General features: G+C 33.0%; 3 protein-coding genes across 3 annotated transcripts; all 3 read right to left on the reverse strand.

The window, feature by feature from the left end:
- Nucleotides 1–1583: 1583 nt before the first annotated feature.
- Nucleotides 1584–4001, reverse strand: LOC107178369 (G-type lectin S-receptor-like serine/threonine-protein kinase SD3-1). Its single transcript, XM_015533445.2, has one exon. The coding sequence runs from the start codon at nt 3999–4001 to the stop codon at nt 1584–1586; it is 2418 nt and encodes an 805-aa protein (XP_015388931.1).
- Nucleotides 4002–6604: 2603 nt separating this feature from the next.
- LOC102614486 (hypothetical protein) lies at nt 6605–10316 on the reverse strand. Its single transcript, XM_006488847.4, has 9 exons — nt 10068–10316; nt 9018–9522; nt 8813–8927; nt 8660–8725; nt 8462–8550; nt 8279–8369; nt 7954–8190; nt 7732–7833; nt 6605–7636 (listed from the first exon to the last, which is right to left on the reverse strand). The coding sequence occupies exons 2-9, from the start codon at nt 9497–9499 to the stop codon at nt 6824–6826; spliced, it is 1995 nt and encodes a 664-aa protein (XP_006488910.1). The 5' UTR covers nt 9500–9522; nt 10068–10316; the 3' UTR covers nt 6605–6823.
- An 11424-nt stretch (nt 10317–21740) lies between these two features.
- Nucleotides 21741–24818, reverse strand: LOC102614199 (transcription initiation factor TFIID subunit 7). The gene is made up of 6 exons (XM_052435559.1): nt 24697–24818; nt 23894–24014; nt 23325–23458; nt 23112–23231; nt 22701–22772; nt 21741–22101 (listed from the first exon to the last, which is right to left on the reverse strand). The coding sequence occupies exons 1-6, from the start codon at nt 24742–24744 to the stop codon at nt 21937–21939; spliced, it is 660 nt and encodes a 219-aa protein (XP_052291519.1). The 5' UTR covers nt 24745–24818; the 3' UTR covers nt 21741–21936.
- Nucleotides 24819–25192: the final 374 nt, after the last annotated feature.

Below are 25192 nucleotides of genomic sequence, written 5' to 3' on the forward strand. Positions count from 1 at the left end.
CCCTGTGAGGTTGTTTGAATTCAGGATGTCTAGAGTCCTGATGGGTTGTTGAAGTGAAACGAATCAAGACCGGAAATTATAGAGTTTATAATTTTTTACAAACTTAAAACCTCAAGCAACTTATTATTAAGTAAACTAGACATTTACTTGTGTATTCAAAGGCTATTTTGGGGAGACAAAGCATAAAAAATTATAAAGGATAGTGAGCAAAAGAAGGAAACGGAAAGGGGGAGAATAAAAGAGGGGAGTGGGGTGTTACCTAGGGAGGAGGGCTACTTGCTTCTCTATTATGTTTTTCTTAGAGGCAGAAGGATTTGGACAAGCTAAAAAAAAAAGAAAAAGAGAAATCCATTCTTCATGTTGGGATTGGGTTTTATTTTTGAGCTTTTGATCTCTATTTTTTGTTTTAAATAGAAATTATTTATTTTTATTATAGTAAACCCATAAACTAACTTGAGTGTCGGAGGGTTCACTCCGGAAAAACTTCCGGCACCTCTTACCTTTTTTTGTGATTTCATGTATTCGTAGGTTAATCACTGGTGGTTGCAGACATTTTGACAATTGACCAGTCAATTCTCCACCAGATAAATTTAATGCTGGTGTAAGAATTTGATATTAAGTCACTAACCGATTAGATCAGATTTTGACATCAACACATAATTAAATAATTATTAAAACTATGACATGGATTTAATGAAAATTTTACAAGTGATGAAGAGAAAAATCAAAAGAATGACAGAAGTTGGGAAACTTTCCATGATGATGATTAGAAGCTGGAAGATATGGATTGATGACTATTTATTACATTAATTGCTATATTTATTATTGGGCAACCAACAACATTAATGGCAGTTATTATGATTTGGAATTAACCAATATATTGGTTACAAAATTATTTGTCTTATCTTATTTTTGCTGTTCTAATAAAATAATCAGTTGGACATAGTCCGAGTTTGGCGTTTGATAAATTATGCTGTTGAGAATGCATGTGCTATGAATTTTAAAAGTTGAATGCCTATATTAGTTATTATTACGAGCTAAAGAGTTATTTTATTATATAATCATCAAGATAAACATAAGTTACAAGCTCCCAAAACCTTAACAAATAAACATTTCGAAGATAAAAGTACAACTTAAAAATAAATGAGCTTACTGGTTAGACCAAAAATTTTGATACTGCTAGATATGGGTTTGATTGTAGTTGTGGACTAGCGGTTGTGTGTGGTTGTGGACTACGGTAACGATAATATATTAGAGCTATGATTTTAGATATAAAGTGCACTTGTTGGCAGTCGCATACATTGCATATTCAATTAAGAAATTTTGAACTAGCACACAAATCTGGGCATGTTGCTCAAGACACTAACATTGAAACATTTTGCATAATGTAGTTAAAGAGTGCCTATATCGTACAAATTTTTTTTACAGTTCTTCGGGCTCAATCTTGCAAAAACATTGAGCTGCTGGAGATTTTCTAGACTCTCATACCTAAAAATTGAGGTGTCGAAACTGACATGGTTAGTAAGATTGTTACTTACAATCACTTTCTTCTAAGAATCTACCTTAAAATCTCAGCTAAGATTCTAACCCATCTGGTCTTCTCTAAAAGCAAAATTCAATGGGGGCCTATCTACTGACAATGTACCTTCTAATACCTTCACAACTTCGCCAATGGAAGGTCGTAAAAATGGTTGGCTTTGCATACACCACAATGATATCCTCAGGGCTCTCTCCACTCCTTCAGACACTCTATTGTCCTCTGAATTCAGTTCTCCGTTGATCTTGTTAACAAGATCGCGCAGATCGCTGCCTAATATGTCTGTCTTGCATGTAACAATTTGAAGCAACATTTCCCCAAACATGTAAATATCTCTCTCAGATGGGGACTCCAAAGAAGAAGCTGTCTCCTTTGCAAGTAAGCTTCTAAGCCCGAAATCTGTCACTTTAGGAACCAATTTTTCATCAAGCATGACATTTTCAAGCTTCAGATTCCCATGAGAAACACAAGTTTGGCATTCCAAGTGCAAATAAGCAAGGGCTCGAGCAACTCCTAGAGCAATATCAAGCCTCTGCTGCCAACTCCTTTCAACCTGAGCCTGCTCCATGTTGAATAACCAATTATCAAGAGAGCCATTTGGGACATACTCATAAATAAGAATAGCATGTTCAGACTCAAAACAGAATCCCTTTATTGATACAAGATGCCGGTGGTGCATTGCACCCAAGGTAGAAACTACCCTCCTGAAGTCTTTCTCAGTTGCTACAACGTTCATCACCTTGGCAATTACTGGCATTTTGTTGGGAAGTAAACCTTTATAAACAGAGGGGCCGAGTTGATTCCCAAAGTTTGCAGTCAGCTCTCTCACCTCTTCATAGGACAATCTGATGAGAACACTGTAATGTGGGTTCATTTGAGCATCTTTTCCAAAAGGGATCCTTGTTTGAGCCTTAGTTTTACGTCTCCGATACATAACCCAAAACACAAACATCTCAATGCTCAAAAAGGCTGAGACTGTCACCAGAATTATCAAGGAAATGGCTCCCACAAAAGCTTTACCATCGCCACTACGTTCATCTAATCCTTTAGATGAAATAGGAATTGGCTTGACATTGTTGTGAGGATTAGCACCTCTAGCAGAAACTGCCTGAGGGACCAAGCACACTTTCAAGAAAGAATTTGCAGGAGTAGATGGTTTCCTATATCCACTAATAAAGCTTGTTCTTTTGATTGTGCAAAGCCCTGAACCATCGTTCTTTGAAGTTACTGCAACGCAAGTAGAGTCATTGGAGCAGAACTCCTTACAGGCTTCCTCGCTCAGCATCAAATCAACATCTAGAGGAGGATAAAGACCATAAAGAACTGTCTGCTTCAGAATCATCATGCTGGTATTCAACCTGCAGTTCCCCAAATCCACCATTTTCCTGCAGCCAGTATTGACTGTATCCACCGCAGGCAGGTCATTTCCCCAATTTACAGAAGCCTCCGACAGACAATCACAAACGGTGGCCGTGGAATTGTACCCACATACACTGTACAAACCACAAAAGCCAAACACATCACACTGGTTCTGAACTGCTTGCCACCCTACCCTCCACACATGAGCCTCATTGTCCCACGAGTAAATTCTCAAATTCCCATCTGAATCAATCCTAAGATGCCTCAAGACCACAGAAGGGTCTCCAAAATCCTTACTCGACGCGGACCAAACCGTCTTATTACTGGCATCGAAAAGCCGCAAAACACCAATAGAATCAAACCTTGCTTCCTTAGCAACACCATAGGAGCTCAAATGAGTCCTCCAGTAAGTCACATTGCTTTCCCACACAAGAGCAAGCTCACCAGAACGGCGTATCACAAAATTGTAATAACTAGAGATGGATTTTGTTGAAGGCGCTCTTAAGACCCGCGGAAAATGGAAAGACTGACCAGGAAGGAGAGTGTTCGTGGGGCTATTAAAGCTCTCCCAAAGCACATTATCTTCACTACCCATTAACAGTAAGTTCCCATTGTTCAATAAAGTAGCTTTTTGAACACCTAAATTAGAAGTATTACTGCTCCAAACAATCAAACCACTAGGGTTTTCAAACAAAATCAACCTACCATCCAAATTGAGCCTAATTGTAGAGTTCTCAGAAACTCTAAGACCACCACCAATAGCCCAAACAGGCAGATTTGCAGCTTTATCTTTTAAATTAAACCTAATCCCCACAACAAATCCATCACTATCACTATATTTTGAGCTAGTATCCAAGAACCCAAATGCAAAGACACCATTTTCAGACACCCAAGTTTTGCTTTTATCAAACCCAGAAACCTCAAAACCAAGAGGTACCGAAACCATAGCAAGGTCATCACATATGCCACTAAATGCAAAACCCAGAAACAGAAACACAACCAAAACAGAACTAAACCTGCTAAAGCAGCAAACTTTACCACACTTACCGTGAAAATGCTTGATGGGTAGCTCAGGATTCAGCTGAGCCAGCAAAATTTCACACATTTCAGCAGCAAAAAAAAATGGTGCCAAACTTAGCTTGTATTCAGAAGGGAGGGAGCGAGTGAGTGTAAGTAGCAGCAAGTTAACACTAGTAGCTAGAAAGAGATGAGGTGTGAACAGTGAAGAGAATATTTGAGAGGTGGATATAAAGTCACGGGAAAGAAAGACATGAGAGGAGGGAATGAGTGCTTTTTGTTTTTGGGTTCAACTTTTGATAAAAAGTGAGCGATTTTTTGAATGTTTGGGAACTACAACGTGAGAAGATACAGCAAAATTTTTGTCTTTTCTGCAGCAACCGAGGTTCTTTTCATATATTTTCTTCCACTTTCTACACTTTACGGATTTTTAATAGATAAATTTGAAAATCATGCTGATCTTTTTTCAAATTTTAATGATGTTCTGCACTTTATACTGAAAGAAAAAAAAAATTAACTTGATATAATTATTTAGCTGGGAAAGATTGATGCTATATTTAGCAATCCGGAATAAAGATAGGGAATCAGAATAAATAACTTATTTATTTGTTAAATTGAGGATGGGTCCACATAAATTTTGGACCAGGAGAAATTAGAACCGTATTCCTTAAAATGACGAAATTATCCCCCCGCTACAACTCCAATATCCCCAAAATACCCTCTCTGGAAATTTTGAAAAAAAAAAAATGAAAACCTAAGCAAGCAGCCGCTGCCCAAAGGAAAATGATCGTACTCATCATCGATGTTGCACGTGCTGTCGCTGACATCACAGCTGCTCGTGCTCGTTTTCCACATCACAGCTGTTCGTGCTCGCGCTCGTCGTTGCCGTTTCTTCCTACGTCATGCACTCGTCGTCGTCCACGTATCATAGCAGCTCGTCACCGGCGGATCGGAGTCGCGCCCCTCGTCACCAATTGTCCCCGCATTTATTTATTAATGCAGTTGTTATTATTATTAATTATTTCTATTTTAGTTATTATTATAATAAATGTAAATTTAATAATGTTATTATTATTATTATTAATTACTATTTTAGTTGTTATTTTTATTTTTATTATTATAAAATTTATTATTGTCATTGTTGTTGTTATTAATTTTTTAATTATTACTATTACTTATTATTATTATTATCATCATCATCAAATAACAATAATTAACAAGGAGTATATTAGTAAATTAAAATAGTTCATTCCGATTTTAGGACAAAGTAAACACATCAATAGAAATTAAGCTCATTCCGATTCTCAATCCTATTTTTGTAACTCAAATAAACAATTTATTCTTATTTTCATTCATGATTTGGATTCCCGTCCATTTCATTCTGATTATTAATTAGTAAATACAAGATGAATGAGATCCAATAATTTATCCAAACTCTACTCACTGAGCTTGTAATGTGGCAATTATGTAGCCATGCTGCAACAATGTTTATGGAATAATAATTAGTATAGAGAATTTTTATCCCAAAAGATATAGATGATATTAATTTTGTAAGCTTGAAAATATATAGATATATATTCTTGCTGCAATTCATTTTCTAAATTAACAGCAAAGAAAATAAATAAATAAATAAATCATCCTGAATATTGTGTGTAAATTTTTACAATCTTGAAATAAATAAACTTCAATAAAACTAAAAATTTAAGTTTATGAGTTGATTTTCTTCCTGAATCCTGCATTCTATCAAGAGTTTTCCCTCCGGTACCTAACTCAACTATTCAATATTAAAATTTAAATATCAATTTATGGCATTTCTATTTGTTTTTATCATCAACTCGGGATAATAATTGTGCTTTATAACATAAAATACCAACAAAAATTATGCTAATTTTCAATTTGGCAGCCTCATTCGTACTTGGGGAGTAAATCAAACCAATATTGATAGCTTATCTGAAAATAAACTCATGCAAATTTGCTTCGTAACGTTACCTAATTTTTCAAATCATTAAGGTGCTTCAAACTATTTAGTAGAGGCTAAAAATGATACTACACCTCTGTAAAGGTGAAAGTGAAACCAACAAAACAAATGGTAGTGGAGGGCCATCTTTAACTTTTTCTCATTTTGGAATTGAATGCAAAATAAAAGCTTTCTGAATTTGGTGCCATGCCAAAAGACAAAGCCACCAGGCACTGGTGGTGTTATTGAACAACCTGACATGCACTTGAAAACTGAACAATATCGGCCATTCTTGCAGCTTGTCCTTGTGTTTGAGCTCTTTGGATTCATTCCATTGATGGTTTATAGCATCCCACTTTTCTTGTTCAAAATATTTACACTTCCCATTTATTCAATCAAATATGTTAACAATAGTTTCTCCAAAATTCCCATCTGAGTCCAGTTCAGTCGTCGTCCAATTGATTTTTGGAGACACAGTCAGAATCTCGAGCACTTGACGGCCCCATGGAGATTGGACAGGCTTTTGATAAAATTTATAAAATGAAATATATATATATATATAATCGAAAAGAAACTTCAGCTTCTAGACCTCAACACAGAACTTTCACTCTCGTCTGTGAGTTGAGATAATTTTCTGAAATGATTCATACTCTGCTTTAGGCAATTTCCTTGCAGCAAAAGTTTCTGCAAACCCTATATTAAATGTCTTAGCGGCAATTAGAACATCAGAAAATAAAGAATGAATATTTTCTTTTGTATTGAAAAGGCATTAAAGCCACAAAATTAAAAATTTTACAGATTTTTTTTTTTATTTTGATGTATATGTTAAACAACACTTTGGGGGAAAAAAAAAAAAGTGTACATGAATTTAATTTGAAAGAACGTAAAGAATTCCTACCAACTTCTCTATTCACACAAAAGAACTGGTCATTTAGGATGTGATTCTACAGCATCTACTGATCTTCTAATGGGGAGGACTGGGTTCTACAAAGGCGAACGGCTTCAATTAATGAATTTCCTTTCCCGGGCACGGGTAAGCTTACAGTTGCTTCCATTTTCATGTGAGGATGCAGTGGTGAGGGCATCAGTGGGTTATATCTACCGATTGTGTGAGGAGACGACCTAGATCTACTATAGCCAGCACTTGTTGGAGACAAGTTTAACTGCTCCAAAGCTCGGAACTGGAGTTGACAGGGATAGTCCCTTACACAGCCAATGCGGGGACCTGCTCCCGTTGTCCATTTGCAGGACAACTGCTTCCCCAACTGATATGACTTCATTCCTTTACGCGAATTTATCCTTTGGAGAATTGCTTCTTCAGGAACTGGTTCTACTTCATTTTCTGCATCTTCGTCATTTGACAACTCTTGCTTTGAATTTTTGATTTCTGGTTTAGAAACATATGCTCCTTCTACAGAACCAGGAACATTCATTTGAGATTCTACTGATGGGTTGTTGCTACTCGGCTTAAAAGCTGGAATGTTACTCTCTGGTCTTTCTAAAAGCTCACTCCTTTTTTGTACTTCAATACTAGGCAATTTCATACTAAACTTCTGGAAACTGTCCAACTTTTGAAGTCCTTTCGAAGGAGTAGTTTCGTGTTTTGTTGAATCAGTTTTGTCTTGACTCAAGTCTTCGACATTGTTCTCTTCAGTCTCTAATTCGTCAAGGGCCTGAACCAAGTCCTCATCAGATGAGTGGTTCCTAATGTGCATACTATTTCTTTGTTTACCATCTGAGGCTTCTTCTGCATCTACTGGACTCATCTGCTTACATCAGAATGAACGCATTGTCAGAAAAAGCTCTTTTACTTCCCTCTATCGAGAAACTTACAAAAGAATTCGTATCTTTATATTTTTACCTTGACATCTGTGAGATCAACATTGTTCTCTTTAAGGAATGAGATAAAGTCATTGAAGTTTTGTTCTGTAGGGCGATAATGACCACTGTGAGGCCAAACTGCCTGTTGAAAAGCAGGGGAAAAAAAAAAAGTCATCAAAAGACACTATCTTGATAATTAAAGACAATAAGTTCAAGAAACACAAAGTTGAGATAAAATAACCAAAAAAAAAAAAAAGATTACCTTAAGGACGCCACTTTCAACAACTAATCTCCCGGCAGCCGTTGTGGCTCCTCCAGCCAAGAAGCTGGAATGCTGAAATGTTCCTTTTCTTTTTTTGCCAACATACAAGGATTTTGTTGTGCTTAGGACAAAGATCCACTTAGAATCAATATCCACATTTGTGTCGAGGATCAACCCTGACTGCTTGTAAAAGAATTTTCCGTCCTTCACGATAACTTCATAAGGCTTTCTTTCCATCTGTAGATCAAAAGCAATTTATAAGTAAAGTTTTAAGCTATAAAAAATTTAGGATAAAGGATGACCAAGGAAAGAAATAGAGGCTTACCGGACCAAGATACTTGATGCACTGCTGATGAAGCTTCCATCGAGGGCATTTATCAACAAGATTTACTTCCCTCCCTTCCCCTATATCGACCCTGAATTTCAAACCAGTGAATCTACCATTAACTTAAAACCGTCACATAATTCAAATCGGTGAAGCAAAAAGGTTTCAGTTAAAGTGTCTTACCAGTAAAAGAAGGGTTCTCTACTATGACTATGAAGCCATTTATCATAATAGAAGTGTAGATTATGTCCATAACGATGCCGTGGGTCAATCTGTTTAACATTAGAAACAAAGCTTTTAAATCAGCAACAGAAAATGTAGAAGTGATTATACATACTAAATCCGTTTGCTAATAAAGTTTGAATTATCCAAATGACTTACTGCTTCGAGCCAGTGTTGTAAGGCAAGTTTTTGTGCTCTGTCATTCTTTGATAAACCTTTTCCAACCTACAAAATCAAGGAAAACAATTAGATACCAGAAACAAAAAAATGCTTCCTTACACAAAATCATATATCTATGAGTTTGAAAGTTACCTTAGCAGCTCTGGTCCTGGCCCTTGACCAACGTGAAATGGCAGTTTCATTTTTCTCTATATCAAAGAACGATATAGAACTTCGCTTGAGTTCAGCGAAATCTAAGAGCTTCCACCTAGAACAATACAGGTTGTTGCATTAGAACAAGCTAAAAACATATAGAACTTTGTGAACAATACCTGCAATATCAACAAATAATACACACCAGCTCTGCTCAACAATAACTGCACAATCAGCTAGCTTTCTCCTTGTTCGGAAGCTTTTGTATACTTTCTGCAATTTTATTGCAGCTTCATGCTTGGGGTTATTGGGATCCAAAATCGGAAATTGTTGGATTGTCTCCATAGAATCTTCTGACCTTGGAGATTGATTATCCATTTCGTTTACCTTTATTCTGATTGATCTAATGGACTCATCCTTTTCTTTGTCTGATGATAAAGATGATGTTCGAGAGATCATTGCCTCCAACTCACATTCTTTAAAACTAACCGATCTTTCTTTCACCATTTTCCCACAACCTAAGGATTTCAATATTGTTGGTTCCAAATCTTGACTATTGAAGCTCACAGATCGAACCGGCGTCTTCACTTCCTCATCTCCAAAGCAAATGGACTTTACAATGACTGATTCTAAACCACTTTCCACATCACTGTATTCCGCAAATGGGCACGAAACTGAAACTCCCATCAGCACTTATTTGTTTTAGATTCCTGTTCAAACAAACCAACAATACGTCAAATGACTCGTATGCCAATGAAACATGTAAACCAAAAAGGAAAAATTTTCCAGCTACCAAACACTAGATCAATTTTTCATATGAAAAATCAATGAAGAAACAAAACCGAATCCATAAAATCTATTTTGTTACTCAAAAATGCAATTACTGTCATTAAACAACGAAATGGATGTGTGAAAATGGAGAATATTCATGCAATAATGCTGACATGCAAACTTAATTTGATGAAACAAAACCATCAACAAACAGCAAAGATCTAGAAGAACCCATTAATCAAATCAAATTTTTTTACGAAAAGAACAAATGAATTACCATAAAAGATGAATCATAAACAAAAAACCAAAGCGAACCTCTTCAAAAAACATCACCAAGAACCCAACAAACAAATGCAATAATTCAATAAAAGAAAGAAGACATATTCACCATTTGCAGCAACTCTCCATGAAGCAAAACACAACAGAAAACACCAAGCAAGAAAAAGAAACAAAAAATGGTATTTTGCGTTGCTGCATGCATTACCTTGAATTGAGGATGGCTTGTAACTTATAAATGGCAAATGGATTCCGAGTCTAAAGGGTGAAGATTTTGGATATTTTTCCTTTTTTTTTTTTTCCCTCTTTCTAAAAACAGAAGCTGAGTTTGAGCTTTTCAAGCTTGTATGTTAGAAAGATACCGTTGGTAACCTCGTCATTGTATTTTGATCGAGAGAAAAGAGTTATATAGAGGGACAAATAAACTGATGTGAGTCCCAGCTTCGGACACAACACACACGAAGAAGCAGGGAAAGAAAAAGAAAAAAAAAAAAAGTGTTTTCTTTTTCTAAACACGTGGAGTGGACTGTGTGTAATAATCCCCATAATATATTTTTTGACCCATCACAAATAATTTTATAAAACTTTTTTATTTATTTGATTCATGGGAAGTAAGAAATTATATTCATCTCTGTTTATATAAAACAAAAAAGTATAATTAATTGATTGGTCATTTTATTAAATACTTTATCATAAAATTTTACTTTTATTTGGGATTCTCGACCCTTTTTAAGACAATTATTAATTTATACAAATATGTGCGTATATAACATAATTCAGTAATATCTTATGACTCAAGTTGAAGTTTTGAATTAACCAAATAGTAGTTGTTCCTCATAAAGCAATCATCGTTGCTTACCAGATTATTAGTTTTCAATTATGAGTAATTAGACTTCAAAGATTGCTACGTATGTAGATTTTCTGTATTACTAATTTTTCATATTTAGAATTTATATAGATTTTATTGAAAGTAGGTATGAGAAATTTCTCATCAATTGAGGAATTAATGCTAAACACGAAGGTAGTTTGTGTAGCTAAAAATTTAATGTACGTAATTGTTTGTATTCTTGGTCAAGTAAAAGTTAGATAATAGATAGAATATTTTCTTGGAAAGTAATTAATATTAAATTTTCTTGAAAAAGTACAAGTTGAATTTTTCACTAGTCGTTGGTCAAGTGAGATTAGTTGACTTAATCTTAATTTATCGCAATGGCTTATGTCATAGGATATTCCTAGCGTCTAAGAGTAAACAGCACGGTAGCTTAACTTGGAAGCTTTTAATCTTAAGCTTAATTAAAATTAAGTCAAAATTTTTGTTTTTTTCATGTTTTTTGAAAAGTAGAGGGCAGGCAAAATTTAGATCAATTTCTTAATTCTTTACCCCTTTCAAAATTAGAAACTACTAAAAAATTGTTCAATTAAGTTAATGGGGACAACTCTTTAAGTATACTATAATAAGCTTAACAATCAATAAAACGAAAAAAATATATATATGATTCTACCGATTTACCAACTTTCTGGGATATTTAGAAGTTTTTATTTTCTAAATGAGGATTAATTTAATTAGTTGAGTTGTTTTGATGATGGGCTTGTACACGTGGAGCGATGTAGATTGATATGATAAAAGAAAAGAATTTGTGAAATTGAAAGTTCAAAGCCATTGAAACTTCGGTGCATTTTTCACTAAAGACCCACAAGCTGACTTAGAGTATCTTACAGAGAGATGTAACAAAAGGTTCATATTTAATAAGTCAAAAGCTTGTCTCTTGTTAATGTTAATAAGCACTTGATTAAGGTAATTACTAGAATTTAATACAATAATATTATTTGTCTAAGCGTATATTAATTACACAACAATATTGATGTGATTGATATTTGGTGGGTTGTGTTTGGATGCATGCATTTTTGGTGTAGGTCACATTTTGGGGTACAATGCCTTGCACTAGCTGCTTAATTAACTAATCCCGAATAAATCCCAAAATAGGTAGGTGTATACAATCAATTTTTATTTAATTGTGCATTAATTTTAGAATATTTTGGAGTGTCCTATGTGTGTATTTTTCTTTAATATTTTATTATTATTATTTTTATAACAGTTTAAATAACAAAGGACAGTAAAAATTCGATAGTCAGCTTCATTAATTGTATGGTGTAATTAACATACATACCATGATTAAGACTTCTTAATTTTCTTGCATTCAAATAATTAACATACATACCATGATTATATATGTAGTACACATAATATGGATTAAATTTAACTGTGTATACATGTAAAGTAAATTATACGCGTACTTAGAAATTTAATTAGTGTTTGCACCAAATGAAAAAAAAAAAATTATTTGAGTATAAAAATAATTTATGTGTCGGAAGTATTATTAAAAGATTTTTGGTTACTTGGCAGCTTACTTCATAGATTCTTTTATGGATTCTTGATAGAGAAAAGTTAGACAAAGGGTTGATTCGTGATGAGGAAAAAAAGTTAAAAAATATTAAATATCCACCTTAGTCAATGAATCATGAAATGAGGATAGCTTTGTTTCTTTTTCTTTTTTTTTTTAATTTGCTATTGTTCCTTTTTTATGTTTCAAAGCAATCAATTATATCCAATTGAATGTGAACCAACCACGAGAAGAGGTGCCGTCTATTTATAAAGAAATAATTAAGTAGACAACTTTATATCGAATGAGACTATGTATTGGTTGAATAGTAAAGGTACTATGTATACACTCTATAGGGTCCGAGAGATGGTACTAATTACCGGAAAATAATATGATTAATTATCACATGAAATTATAAAGTAATCGATTTCTAATGGCCTAACTAAATATGGGTTAAGACTAACCTCAATCTTACTAATCACAATATCGCAACTTAAAATCAATGAAATAACAATGTTATGCAGCCATTTATTTTATATATGCTACGTGACTTACAGAAGACAACTAATTAAGCAAATTAACAATGGAGTAGTCTAAATATCATTATGATATTCTGGCCATAATCTATGGATGCCAACACATTGTTTTTTTTTTTTTTTTAGTTAATTTATCTAAAGCATAGAATAAAATCTTTAATTAAAGATAATATCACCTCTAAAATAAAAGCAAATAATGTAATCAAACCGTTGCATTTTGACCATAATCTAAGAATGCCAACAAATGTTTCTGTTTTTATTTCCTTGATTTATCCTGGGTAAAGAATAATATCGCCATTCAAGATATCTCGCCTCTAAAATATTAGTAAGAATCCCCATTGCCACCTCACTTTTGCCCATGGAAGAAAAGAAAAGAAAAGAACCTAGCATATAATCTAGGGTTAGGGCAACTACTGTACGAAACATGTGTTGTTAATATAAACTTTTCTAACTTTCCATACGCATTTCAAATTTATCATTACGAGTCTCAAATTTTAATCACGGATCTTAATTTATACGATATGTTATAAAAAAAAAATAGAATTTTTTTAATAAATTATTTAAATGTATAGTGGAAAATAAAAGAAAATTATACTTCATATAAATTGTGGGATAGAATCCCTCAAAATCTATGATCTTTTTTTTTTTTTTTGAATTGAAATTTGAAGCACATCAAAGTCAAACTGGAGAAAGCAAATTATTTTAAGGAAATATTTAGCTTTTAAATGTAAAGAACAATAAATTAAAAAAAAAAATTAAGACATAACCTTGTCACTTACAACTGTCAATTTCAGATCTCCATGCAATATTTAGAGATGGGTACTTTGCACCGTACTATGTAGAAGAAGAATTGTGGGGCTTAGGTATCATCTATGTCCACGTGTCAACTGTCAATTCAACCACGTGGCATTGCCCGTTATTTGTGATACAAAACGGACCTAACACACAGACACTCAAATCCCTTGAAACAAGCGGAAAATTATATTGGTGTTCTTTGATTAGATTTGATGCAAATGCTATTAATATTTTAATTCATGATCAAGATTGAGGATTAGTATGGAGTTTAAAAATGTTGTACGTCTTAATATATTTTTCAATACGTTGCATATGATTTTTGACGTTCGAAAGTTGTATAACATGTTAAAGAAACGAATTTTCGAAACGTACAGATGATCAAATTAGTATGATGTAATTTGTATCTTTTTATATTAAAAAAAAAAGAAAAAAATAACATTATATATCATATATTATATTATTATTGAATAAATTTTGAGTCTCTTTTATTTTCTAAAAATATATAATCTTAAAAGAAAATGCCAACCTTGTAAATACAGCAAATTTCAACATCACTAGTGATGCTTCTAATACAGACAATAAAGATGGGTATTTGCGTATTAATGAAGCTCAAAATTCAAAGCTTTAATAGAAACATACGACGTGTCGTATGGTTAAGACACAAAAGTGATAGCATAACCGCCCGGCAGAGCTGGAGAGCACGCTGGCGAATTAAATAATGCCAGCTGTGTAGGTGTGACAAAATCCGAGTGACCGAAGACGCGCTTTTGCTTTTCGCAGCAGCAGCACCGACGTCAGTGAAGCGCATGTGCACCGTATGGCGTGCAGTTGCGGTGCACGGAATACAAATGCGCTGACGAAAAGACCGATTGAAAAAAGTCAGCGTTAACGGTTGACTTGTTGACGCCAGTCGGATTTGCCTTTTCAACATTTTTATTTGTTGGTCTTTATGTAATTAGCAATGGAGTAAACTTTAATTCAGTTTTAGATAGAATGACATTCAAAAGTGTAAAAATTTTTAATTCATCTTTATTTTTATTCGAGAGATGATGGTAAATGAAGTGTGTGTTGATAATTTTTATTTTTTTAATCTCCTTAACATTAGATAGGAATATATTGATGCTTTTACACTTTTATGGAGTAAATTAAATTTTATTTTTCCTTTTATTATTATTATTATTTTGGAAAAAGGCAAAAGAGCGAGTATTCACGATTTGAGAAAAAGAGGCTTTGAGAAAAATCATTTCCTAACAAAACTATTGCAAAGATCATTAGTTGAGATCAACGAGGATCAGAATTCAAATTGATATCATAATATCATATCCTCACACAATCGATAAGAAACTATTGATGGCCAAAAAAGTAGATTACATTTTATATAAAAGTATTAGTTATGTTCAATTTTTTTTTGGGGGTCATGGTAACAATTTTTTTTTTTGGGTAATTGCACATGGTAATAAGCATTTAACAATAATAAAAAAAAGTCATGTTCTAAGTTGGCCCAAATCTTCACATCTTTTTAATTACTCTAACCAAAACCATATCTTTGAACTAATTATATCACGACTGGACCTTGGACCACACAAAATATATTGCCACCCTGTTTTTTTTTTTTTTTTTTTAAATTTTCTTTTTTATGTTACTTGTATTTTCTAATCCTAGTCCTTGATGCCAACTCTTGCTAGCTAGCTGGCTGGCTCCCACATTTCCAAGGCATTAATAGAAGCTTCATTTTTCAACAAGAGCGACAACAAATTAGAGCAAGAAAACGTTTCTCGTGGAGTCAATGGCGACGAAGTGTTATCATATTAGGTTGAGTTGAGAGCTGAGACCATTATTAAATGCAACATGGACTCGATTTTCTTACCGTATGGTTGGCTCGTTTAAGTGGGGGTTGTCGAACTTATAACATTCAAATTCAAAAATGGATACCGATAAAATATAAAAAGTATAAAAAACGTCACACTTGTAAAACGTATAAACACGGGGTCACGCTATAAATCTATCAGAATTGTAGGTTGGAATTCATTTTCATATAAATAGATATGCCGTATGCGTAAACGAACGAAATGATCAGTGTAAACATTTGAAAAATTTATCGATCGTCCAATATTTATTGTGTGTTGTTGAAATCACCACTTTCGAATTTAACTATAGCTGACTGTGAATCCACGCAAACTAGAAAAACAAAAACAAGAACGAAAACGCCTTTGAAGGGTCAAAAGGGTTGAAGTTTTGAGCAAGAAATGGCGAGAAAACTCGGTCCGGCGGAGAATCCTTTGAAATATGAAAGAGACCGACACATGGCCCACGGAAGAAAAAGAAAAGGCCGAATCAAAGGCCATCAACATCATAGGAGCTGCCCATCACCGTCCATTTGTTTCCCCAAGACGCGACGGACGGTGGCTGATGCATATTAATTTAAAACCTAGAAATCTGACTTCACTAATTCTGTCGCTTCGGTTCGGTGGTGGGTTTGCGCGTTAAGAGTGGCCATTTGCCATGCCATGCATTGACCTTCGCTATGCTTTGCTTTGCTTTTGCTGCACTCACAAAATAAATTCAGCATAAGCATTTAATTAAAAAAAATTTTAAATTGAAAGTGAAAGCCACTGAGATATTGAGTGAGACCTCTCTGTTTTTATATATTATACATTGAGTGATGCCACGCCATACCAAGGTAGTTTGATCTTGGATAGGTCTATATTACATTGCATCATATATACGTATGTTGCACCCACCACAAGTTTTTCTTTATTCAAAAATAATTTTTTTTATGACTAGTAATAACTTTACCATTATATATACTTTTATAAATTTTATGTATAACATTTTAAATTAAGACATGGGTTGTAAATATAACAATAAAATCGTTACCAATATTATTAATAAGTAAATCGTAAGATTGTGACGGTATAATATACACCTTATTCAACGTAGGTGCGTCTAAATTTTAATTATTAGGAAAGAATTATCCCATCTTTATTTGATGAATTTATTTACTCCCAATGCATATATTGCCAAAATTTTAGTTATTAGATGTATATTAATTGATTTAATAATGTGGTGCGAGCACTTGATGTATTCATAAGAAAATGGACCCAGTAATACTCTATTATTATAAACCAAACCATTAAACAAGATATTGACCAACTACCCACCCCTTCAAGTCTTAAGAACTTGTCAAGCAAGCTTGTTGAAATGACGTCTCAAAAACTCACACACCAAGTTTAGCTTGTCAATGAAGCAAATATCGAGTCAATTATCAAAACATGAGACAGAGAAGTGCAAAAGATAAAAAAGGGAAGGCAAAAGTTTCTTAAAATCCAATCAAAGAAATGGTCAGCCTCGTTTTTGCGTTATCCTTTTCGGTAACATACCCTTGCAAGTTTTTGATGTTGACAAACGAAAAATGATTTTACTTTTGTGGGAATTGGTGGAGACATGTAGACAAGTTTTTTTTTTTCCTTTTTTTTTTTTCGGAATTGTTATAAATTATAAATGTGTAACAATTTAGGATCTATTAAGACTCTAATAGTGTGTTTACTTGCCGGATTGGGGAATCAGAATTCAGAATCGAAATGATTGATGGTGTTTACTTGCCGGATCGGGGAATCAGAATTCATAATTGGAATGATTGATGGTGTTTACTTCGCAAATATGGAGAAGGAATCGGAATCGGAATGGGAATGGTGGGGCCCAGCACTATTTGAGAATGGGAAATGTGAAATTGATTCTCATGGGGTAGGTGGGAATGAGTCTCCCATTCTTAGAATTGACCATTTTGTCCTCCCCAAAATTAAAAATGCCTACTTTATCCTCTTTTATAATTAATTAATATAATATTATAATTAATTAATTAATATATAAATATATTATTAACTATAATTATTAAAAATTATAGTTCTTGAATAAATAATCACAATAATTAATATATTATTATAGTTAATTAATTAATTATTATTAATTAATATATTAACATAATAATAATAATAATTATTTTTTGAATAAATAATCACAATAATTAATATTAATATTATTAATTAATTAGTATACTATTATAATAATAATAATTATTATTATTATAATTAATTCATATATTATTATTAAATAAATAATATATTTATTACTAATAATTAATATATTAATATATTATTAACAATAATTATTTATAATTATAATTTTTGAATAAATAATCACAAAAATTAATATATTGTTTTAATTAAGTAATTAATATTAATATTAATATTAATATTAATATTATTAGTTAATATATTTTTATAATAATTTTTAATATAGTTATTATAATTAATTAAAAATTTTACAATTAATTAATATATTAGTTAATAATAATTATGACAATAATTCATTAAGTACTTTTTAGTAATTTGTTACAATCTAATTCATTCCGATTCCAAGACAAAATAAACACATTAATGATAATTCAGTTCAATCCGATTTCGATTCCTACAGTTCAAGTAAACAACTTATTTTGATTCACATTCCTTATTCCCATTCTTACCCATTCCCATTCCAGCTCATTCCGATTCCAATTTAGTAAATGCAGCATAAATATATACATTTATAATATGGTTCATAATATTTCTATTAAGATACTAGCTCGAACTACTGCTTTCAACATTATTATGAGCACGAAATCACCATTAAACTACTATTAAAGTACAAATCGGCATGAAAATGCTTTGCTAGTCTTTCTCCACCAACAAGCTTTTGACTTCCTCTTTTTGTACAAGTGTTTGACATTTTGTTCAACTTAATTATTTAAAACAAGTAGCTCGTTGCAGAATCAATTAATTTTCATACTGAGTACTTATTGAATCTAAAATGGTGTTGACTTTGTTAATTGTAAAAAAGGTCAAGAAGGTGAAGTATAAAAACCAATTAATTTAAGTGCATGCCAGAGGTGAAACATTTAAAACAATTAATTTGTTGCAGAAAGCACATTTAGTAGTTGAATTGATCAAATTATATCGGCACGCATGTTTCTCTTATTTCATGTTTTCGTTTCATTTGATTTATCATCAAAATTATGCATGCATGTATGAACACAGTGACCAAAGGGGTTGAATGATGAGATGACACCAACAGCTATACAAAATTGAACAAAAAACAGAAACATGTTTTCTTTATCTTCAGTTGTACATGTTAATAAAAATGCTGTATAATTATCATGTTTCTGAATTCTGGTACATAGATTAGGCTTTGTAACTCGCTACAAGAATCTAATTGTAAGCCCACTTGCAACATGAACAGAAAAATAATTGGAGAAATATAAATGCACTATAGGTACCTTATATATGAAGCAAAAAACAGAAACATGTTTAGTACTTTGCTAAATAAAAATGCTAATAATGTTTCTAATCAGGGCAATTAATCATAATATGGATCCAAGGAAAACCCACCAGCCTCGTCAACTACAAATAATGGAAAAACAAAACGATCATACAATTAGGGAAGCATGTGGCCTATCACATGATTGTTTAATTTCTAAGCTTGAGTTTCAAATTTTCTAGCCATGCTTGAACAAATTATGTTAACTAATGTATTATATATAAGTTAAAGATACACGTTAAGAGAGATTCTCGGTGTCGAGGGTCTTAAAAGAGATGAAAATCTTATCATATATCATATGCTTTTAATTTTGATCACTGGATTTATTTTACCCAACAACTGATTTTTCTAACCTAAATTTGGTGGGAAATCAGAACGTACGGCGGTTGAAAGGTTTCACAAGCAAATATGTTTTGCTTCAAGTTCAAGCGCAGGCTTCAATTAAAGAAGACATATAGCTAAGGTCAACACTCATTCCTGATAAAACCATACCTACTGAGAAAGCTGGCATCGATCTTTACATGCATATATTACAATTAAATTAAACCCACCAACCATCTGCTCCTCCAAATGGATAGCATTAGCATTAACAATTTTTTTTTTTTTGGTATCGTATTATTAAATGTGCATGGTTGATCTTCACAAACTTGAAAAGAGGATGCTTCCTTGATCATTTGATTGCTCAGATTTACATATATTATAGCATCAAACACTTCTCTTTCTCCCTTTCTCACACGTCACACTTCATTTTATGTGTCGGTTATTTTTGTGTGTTACTTTTTTTTTTTTTTTGATTACATGAGACTATTGCTCAGATTACAACTCATATTATATGAGAATATAACTGATATGTACAAATCAGACTATAACCGGGATCAACATACATTAATGCTAATGGAGCGCTGCCCAGATTTTAACCCTCTCAAATATTCGAGGGATGTCTACTCCTCGCACTGGGGCAAGGAAGCAGACTGTCTTCACTCAATTTTATTTGAGGAAGAAAACACCCCCACATGCATTGTGGGGGTTCGAACTGCTGCTCTCCAAGTTGGAGAGCAGCAGCTCTCACCACTCGGCCAAAGGCCGAGTGGCTATTTTTGTGTGTTACTTAATAATTATCAATCCCACTCTCGTACTAACTTTTAGGGATGCAAAAAATTTGATCAACAAGTACAAATGCCCATAAAAAATATTCACTCGTAGGTATTAATTAGTTCAATTGTTAACATTTTTTTAGAGTAGCACATACTCTTAATGAGACGAATATAATTAAGTAGTACTAATGAATTTGAGACATTTGAATTTAACGTCACATAAATACTTAACAATATTATAACATCTGCACCTTCAAAAAAACACAAATTTAACTTAATATATATATTGAGCTAGTTACCTTACATTATTATGTAAGGTATATAATTCTTCAACAGCCGTTTGATGAAAATTCAATGATTGTGGAAATAATATGATTTAATTACTTTATATTTTCATAACCGTTAAATTTTCATTAAATGGTTGTGAAAAAATTATGTCAATTATATAATAATAATGTAAGGTACTTCAAGCCATATATATTTAGTGTATAGATGGTACACAACGTTGTATTGACTAAATCTACTAGACCACTTGTTTGAATTCTTTTTGTTCATTCTCAATTTCAAACCAATACAAGTCAAAATCTTCACAACCGTATTACTTTTGTATCGAGTTTGAGCCCATGTGACCGTTTCAACAGCAGAAATTAATAAAAAAACAAAGATAACACTTGTAAAGATGAAGCTGTTGTCCTTCATTTGACAGGATGTCTTTCTTGGATTCTGTATACCCAAAAAGAACTCAAAAATTGCAAAACCAATGGCAGTAGTAGCAGCTGAAAATTTGCAACAAATGCTCGCATTCACACTTTGGTCTATGGGCAGACACACATGCACACAAATTATGGAATTAAATTAAAAGCAGTAGGAGTGCTAGCTAGCATATGGCCTGGTAGTACTACGGAAGATCAGATCTGGCATTTAATTCTACAAATTGGTTCAATAAATTGGGCATGGAGGCACATGAAAATTATAAAACAATGTTTAAGATTTAGTTCCCCTCGAGATTTCTCCAGCATGTAAGTCAAAGCCTATTAGCTGTCCAAGCCCCTTGGTGTAAAATCATTTGCTCCCACACAATCCTAGAAATTTGTGGACGCATGCAAGTTCAGCCCAATTTTTCGGAACAAATTTTTGAAGCCCAATTTGATGATAATGTCCAGCTTTTGGGTTTGTATTGGTGTAATACATGTTACCTTTCAACTTCATCCCTTTCCTTCTAGTTCTCTCATGCACATTAGTGAGAAGATTTTCTTCTGAATATTTTCAGTATAGACCTAGATATATGAATTCACCATAACAAAGTTGATCTAAGCAAGTCCGGACACATTCATAAACTCTGCCGTGTGAAGCATTTAAAATAGTGTAAGTCAATAATATGGATGGTGTTGAAGTAGTCGGATAGTTCAACCCGAATATTAAATATGTTGTGTCACTTGTTCAATAAATGGGTCGAATAAAATCCATTAATACCAATTTCTGAACTCAACACAAGCATAACTCGAATGGAGCCTATTGCAATCATTCTAATAGACCTTTTGAGTAATCAGAAGAAATTCTGGAGCGTTAAGCCTATCTTTTAACTCCTAGCAATCACAAGGTTCCAAAGTTTTCATTTGACCCTAGCATCTTCTTTACATTCAAAACTGATATATATGAAAAACTACTTGTAAGAAAGAAATTCCTCCCCAACACAAAATGAAAAAAAGGGAAAACGTTATGGTTGAGTACAAATTTTTCATAGTCTTATTTCAAAGCTATCTAATGGCATACAGTATAAGTTACAGAAGCAGCAAGCTGAAATTATACACCAAAAAGCCGCATGAACAAACTAAAGACAAGTACTAATCTGACACCAATCCAGCTACATATTCATCGATAGTATTATAAATAAATCAACCCACGAATGAGATATGCAGTTACATCGAATCATCAGACTCATCAGAGTCGCTTCTTGCAGGTGCTCCAGTGTTAGCTCCAGCCTCCGCAATATCAGGTTGCTTTAGTTGAGGTGAAGGTGCATCCTTCCTGTTTGCATGACGTGCATTCCCATCACCTTCTTCTTCTTGCTCGTTCACTTCAGGATGTAAGCCATTCAGTCAAGGAACACTTGAATTAAAACTTAAAGTACGTATAAAATATTCAATCAAGAAACATTAAGACAGTAAAAACATCTATATCATTTAAATCACAAAAAACCTAAATCCCCTCTACGATCAATTACACAATAGTATCACATCTTAGCAATGATGAGTTGTTCCGTCATTCATGCGATGCCCATTTTCAGTGACATGATTTCAATTTTTTTAAGCAAATGATCTATACCAATAATACCAGGACCTGATGCACTCAAATTGGTTATTGAACATCTTAATCATCTGGAGGAGAAAGAAAAACGTGATATGCCTAACCCAACAAAATATCACAAGATCTATGAAATATGCTCAATGCCCCCAACAAGAATGATACTTCATAATTTCACCATTAGGATAAGTCACAGCATGAAAATCAAACTTTGGCCAACAATGGTGATGGTCTCTATAACTTGGCTAGGAATCTATATACTCTGTATTTGTAACAACATCCAGGGTTTCCCAGACCTATAAATTTTCTTGATGAAAAACATTTTTTCAATTTTCCGTTGCTAAACAACTATGCTGAAATTAGATTTAAATTTAAGGATATCTGCATTTTCGACTGTTGCACCGGTCATGATGTTCAACAAATCTTTCTCGACGCGCTGTACGAGTTCAGGCTGAAAAAGGTGACAACACCAAAAATCAGTTAAAAATTTTGATGGAAAGAAACAAAAGGTAATGCTGCACTATAGCCACATCAGCTTTATATCAAGCCACTCCAAACTAATCAAAAACTTCTAAATTATGTTTCCAGTAAAGGTCAAGTTTTTACGAAATATATAAAAGATGAACATTTCCACTGAAATTACATACATCCGATAAGAGAACACTGCATTAGTTGGCAATTTATTCCCCAGACAGAGAAACAGTTTTATTTTGTGTTTTACTTCTTTATTTATTATTAGAAAATAGGGCAATAATCAACAAATTGTTAAAAAAGTAAGGAGAAGTTGTACATTGAGATCCGGCTCCCTTCGAAATCTTCGCTTACGAGCATCCCTCATTGGAGGGGTAAGACCATGTCTGTACTCCACTGCATCTGGAGTAGAGTCACCTGGCTCTCTAACCATAATCATCTGTATAACAACAATGGTTAATACAGTTGCATTAAGAATGACGAAAACATGTGTTTGATCATATTGAATAGAAGATCTTCACAAGGCCCGTACCTGGCCAATGTCTGCAGTTTTAACTAGAGCACAGTCATCATAAGTTTTGAATGACTCCACAACACAAGGAAGATCCATGAGAGATACTGGAAAATGGTCATTGCCTATGACAAACGTGCCACTCCTCCCGTCCTCTGGAGAAAATCCAAGTTAACAGATATGCCAAGACAATAGGTGAAACAATTAGTTCTGCGAATATTATGCTTCAAAAAAAAAAAAATAAATAAAATAAAATTCTTCCAATTGTCTCACTGCTTCTATTATAACTAATTTGTGGGGAATAAAAGATCATTGAAAATTGCAAGCACAAATTTGTTCAAAGGAAAAATAAAATGAAAAGGCATACTATACATTAACGATGATATTTTCCAGTTGTGACAGCCCAAGGACAAAAAGGAGGCAAGCAGCGAAATTGTACTAGAATTAGAGATATACTATATCAATGAAAATGATTGAATGGTGCAATATCTCCTTCTTACTGGATTATACTCAGCATTAATTAAAGAGTGCTTCCTTACAAACCGCAGGGATTATTCAAACAATTCAAGGAAAGAATAACATGTACTTACCACAAAAAGACAAATCCAGTGATTTGTCCTCTTCTGAAGACTCATTTTCACTCAAAAGGCGATCTATCCGCTCAGCAACTGAAGGCGGAACTCGCAATATGAACTGCTCCTCCATCAATGCCTACAAAAACCAATGCCTCAATCAACCAAAATGAAATCTTCAACCAAGTCCACAAACAATAATTCTCTTCAATACTCAGATGTATATTTCCTACTTAATCAGATTACTTTTATCACTAGATCTGACCAACTACTCTTACCCCTTCATTTTGACATCAATAAAAACTCACTTAGGCATTTCATCAAACAACTTACCTAAAATACTTTAATCTATCAAGAAAACAAAAAATAATAATAATAAAAGAACATAACCTCATTATTCCTTCATTAAACATATATCTACACAAACTGGAGCATTAAGCATATATCTACGCAAATTGAAGCATGGGTTTGCTTCATCAATTCGGAGCTTAAGATTAGAGCATGAAAGGATCAAAATTTACAACTTAATCACTGTTCATCGATGCTAATTAAATGGACAAAAAATTGAATAAATAGAAAATACTTGGACCGAATCAACTGCAAAATCACGATTCAAGATGCAAAGAATGGGGAAAAAAAGAAGTAAGATTAATAAAGATACGGGAAGCAAAATTAGTGATGGAATAGAAAGATTTGTGGATTACTTTTAAAATAAAAATTGTTCATGGATTACAAGCATGGGAAAAATTCTAAGCAAAAAGGGAATTGAAATTAAACTATAGAAATAATTATGATAATAAATATTTAAAAATTGTAATTACCCGGTTAAATTTGTTGCCGGAGAAGAAGAAGAGACGAGGGAGTTGCATATATATGTTTCCAATAGGCGGTGACGTGGCAGAATTTTTGAATATTCATGCGCATTTTTTGACATCATAACATTAATTTTAATGTTTAATATCTACACATATATATATACACACACACGAAATTGTTGCAAGGGCCAATATTGGTAATTTATCAATGTATTCATTTTTTACGTCACATAAAATATTATCCAAAAATAAAACAAAAATCAAGCTATTTAACTGATTTCAAAAACTATTTCTAAAATACACAAACATATTTATATAATTAAAAAGGGGATAAGCATAATTAAAAAAGAATAATAATGAGCATTTTTTTATTTAAATAAATCCAAATCAAACAGAAACAATACTCATCTTTAAATAAGGATGCGCACCGTTGGGTTCGGATCGAAATTAAGTAAAATCGATTTAAATTGATTATTTTATAAAAAGAATCGAATAAAAACCG

Source organism: Citrus sinensis, chromosome 2 (genome assembly GCF_022201045.2).
Source record: "Citrus sinensis cultivar Valencia sweet orange chromosome 2, DVS_A1.0, whole genome shotgun sequence".
In the NCBI taxonomy this organism is placed as follows: domain Eukaryota; kingdom Viridiplantae; phylum Streptophyta; class Magnoliopsida; order Sapindales; family Rutaceae; genus Citrus; species Citrus sinensis.

Bases quoted from the DNA above. Each gene is read 5' to 3' on its own strand.
- LOC107178369 (XM_015533445.2), bottom strand. From the start codon at position 4,001: ATGTGTGAAATTTTGCTGGCTCAGCTGAATCCTGAGCTACCCATCAAG.
- LOC102614486 (XM_006488847.4), bottom strand. From the start codon at position 9,499: ATGGGAGTTTCAGTTTCGTGCCCATTTGCGGAATACAGTGATGTGGAA. The intron at 8,928-9,017 runs GTGTGTATTATT...GTATTGTTCTAG, and splicing joins GTTATTGTTGAGCAGAGCTG to GTGGAAGCTCTTAGATTTCG. The intron at 8,551-8,659 runs GTAAGTCATTTG...AATGTTAAACAG, and splicing joins TACAACACTGGCTCGAAGCA to ATTGACCCACGGCATCGTTA.
- LOC102614199 (XM_052435559.1), bottom strand. From the start codon at position 24,744: ATGCAACTCCCTCGTCTCTTCTTCTTCTCCGGCAACAAATTTAACCGG. The intron at 23,459-23,893 runs GTAAGTACATGT...GATTTTCTCCAG, and splicing joins ACTGGATTTGTCTTTTTGTG to AGGACGGGAGGAGTGGCACG. The intron at 22,102-22,700 runs ATCCTTAAATTT...AATGGCTTACAT, and splicing joins CAACAGTCGAAAATGCAGAT to CCTGAAGTGAACGAGCAAGA.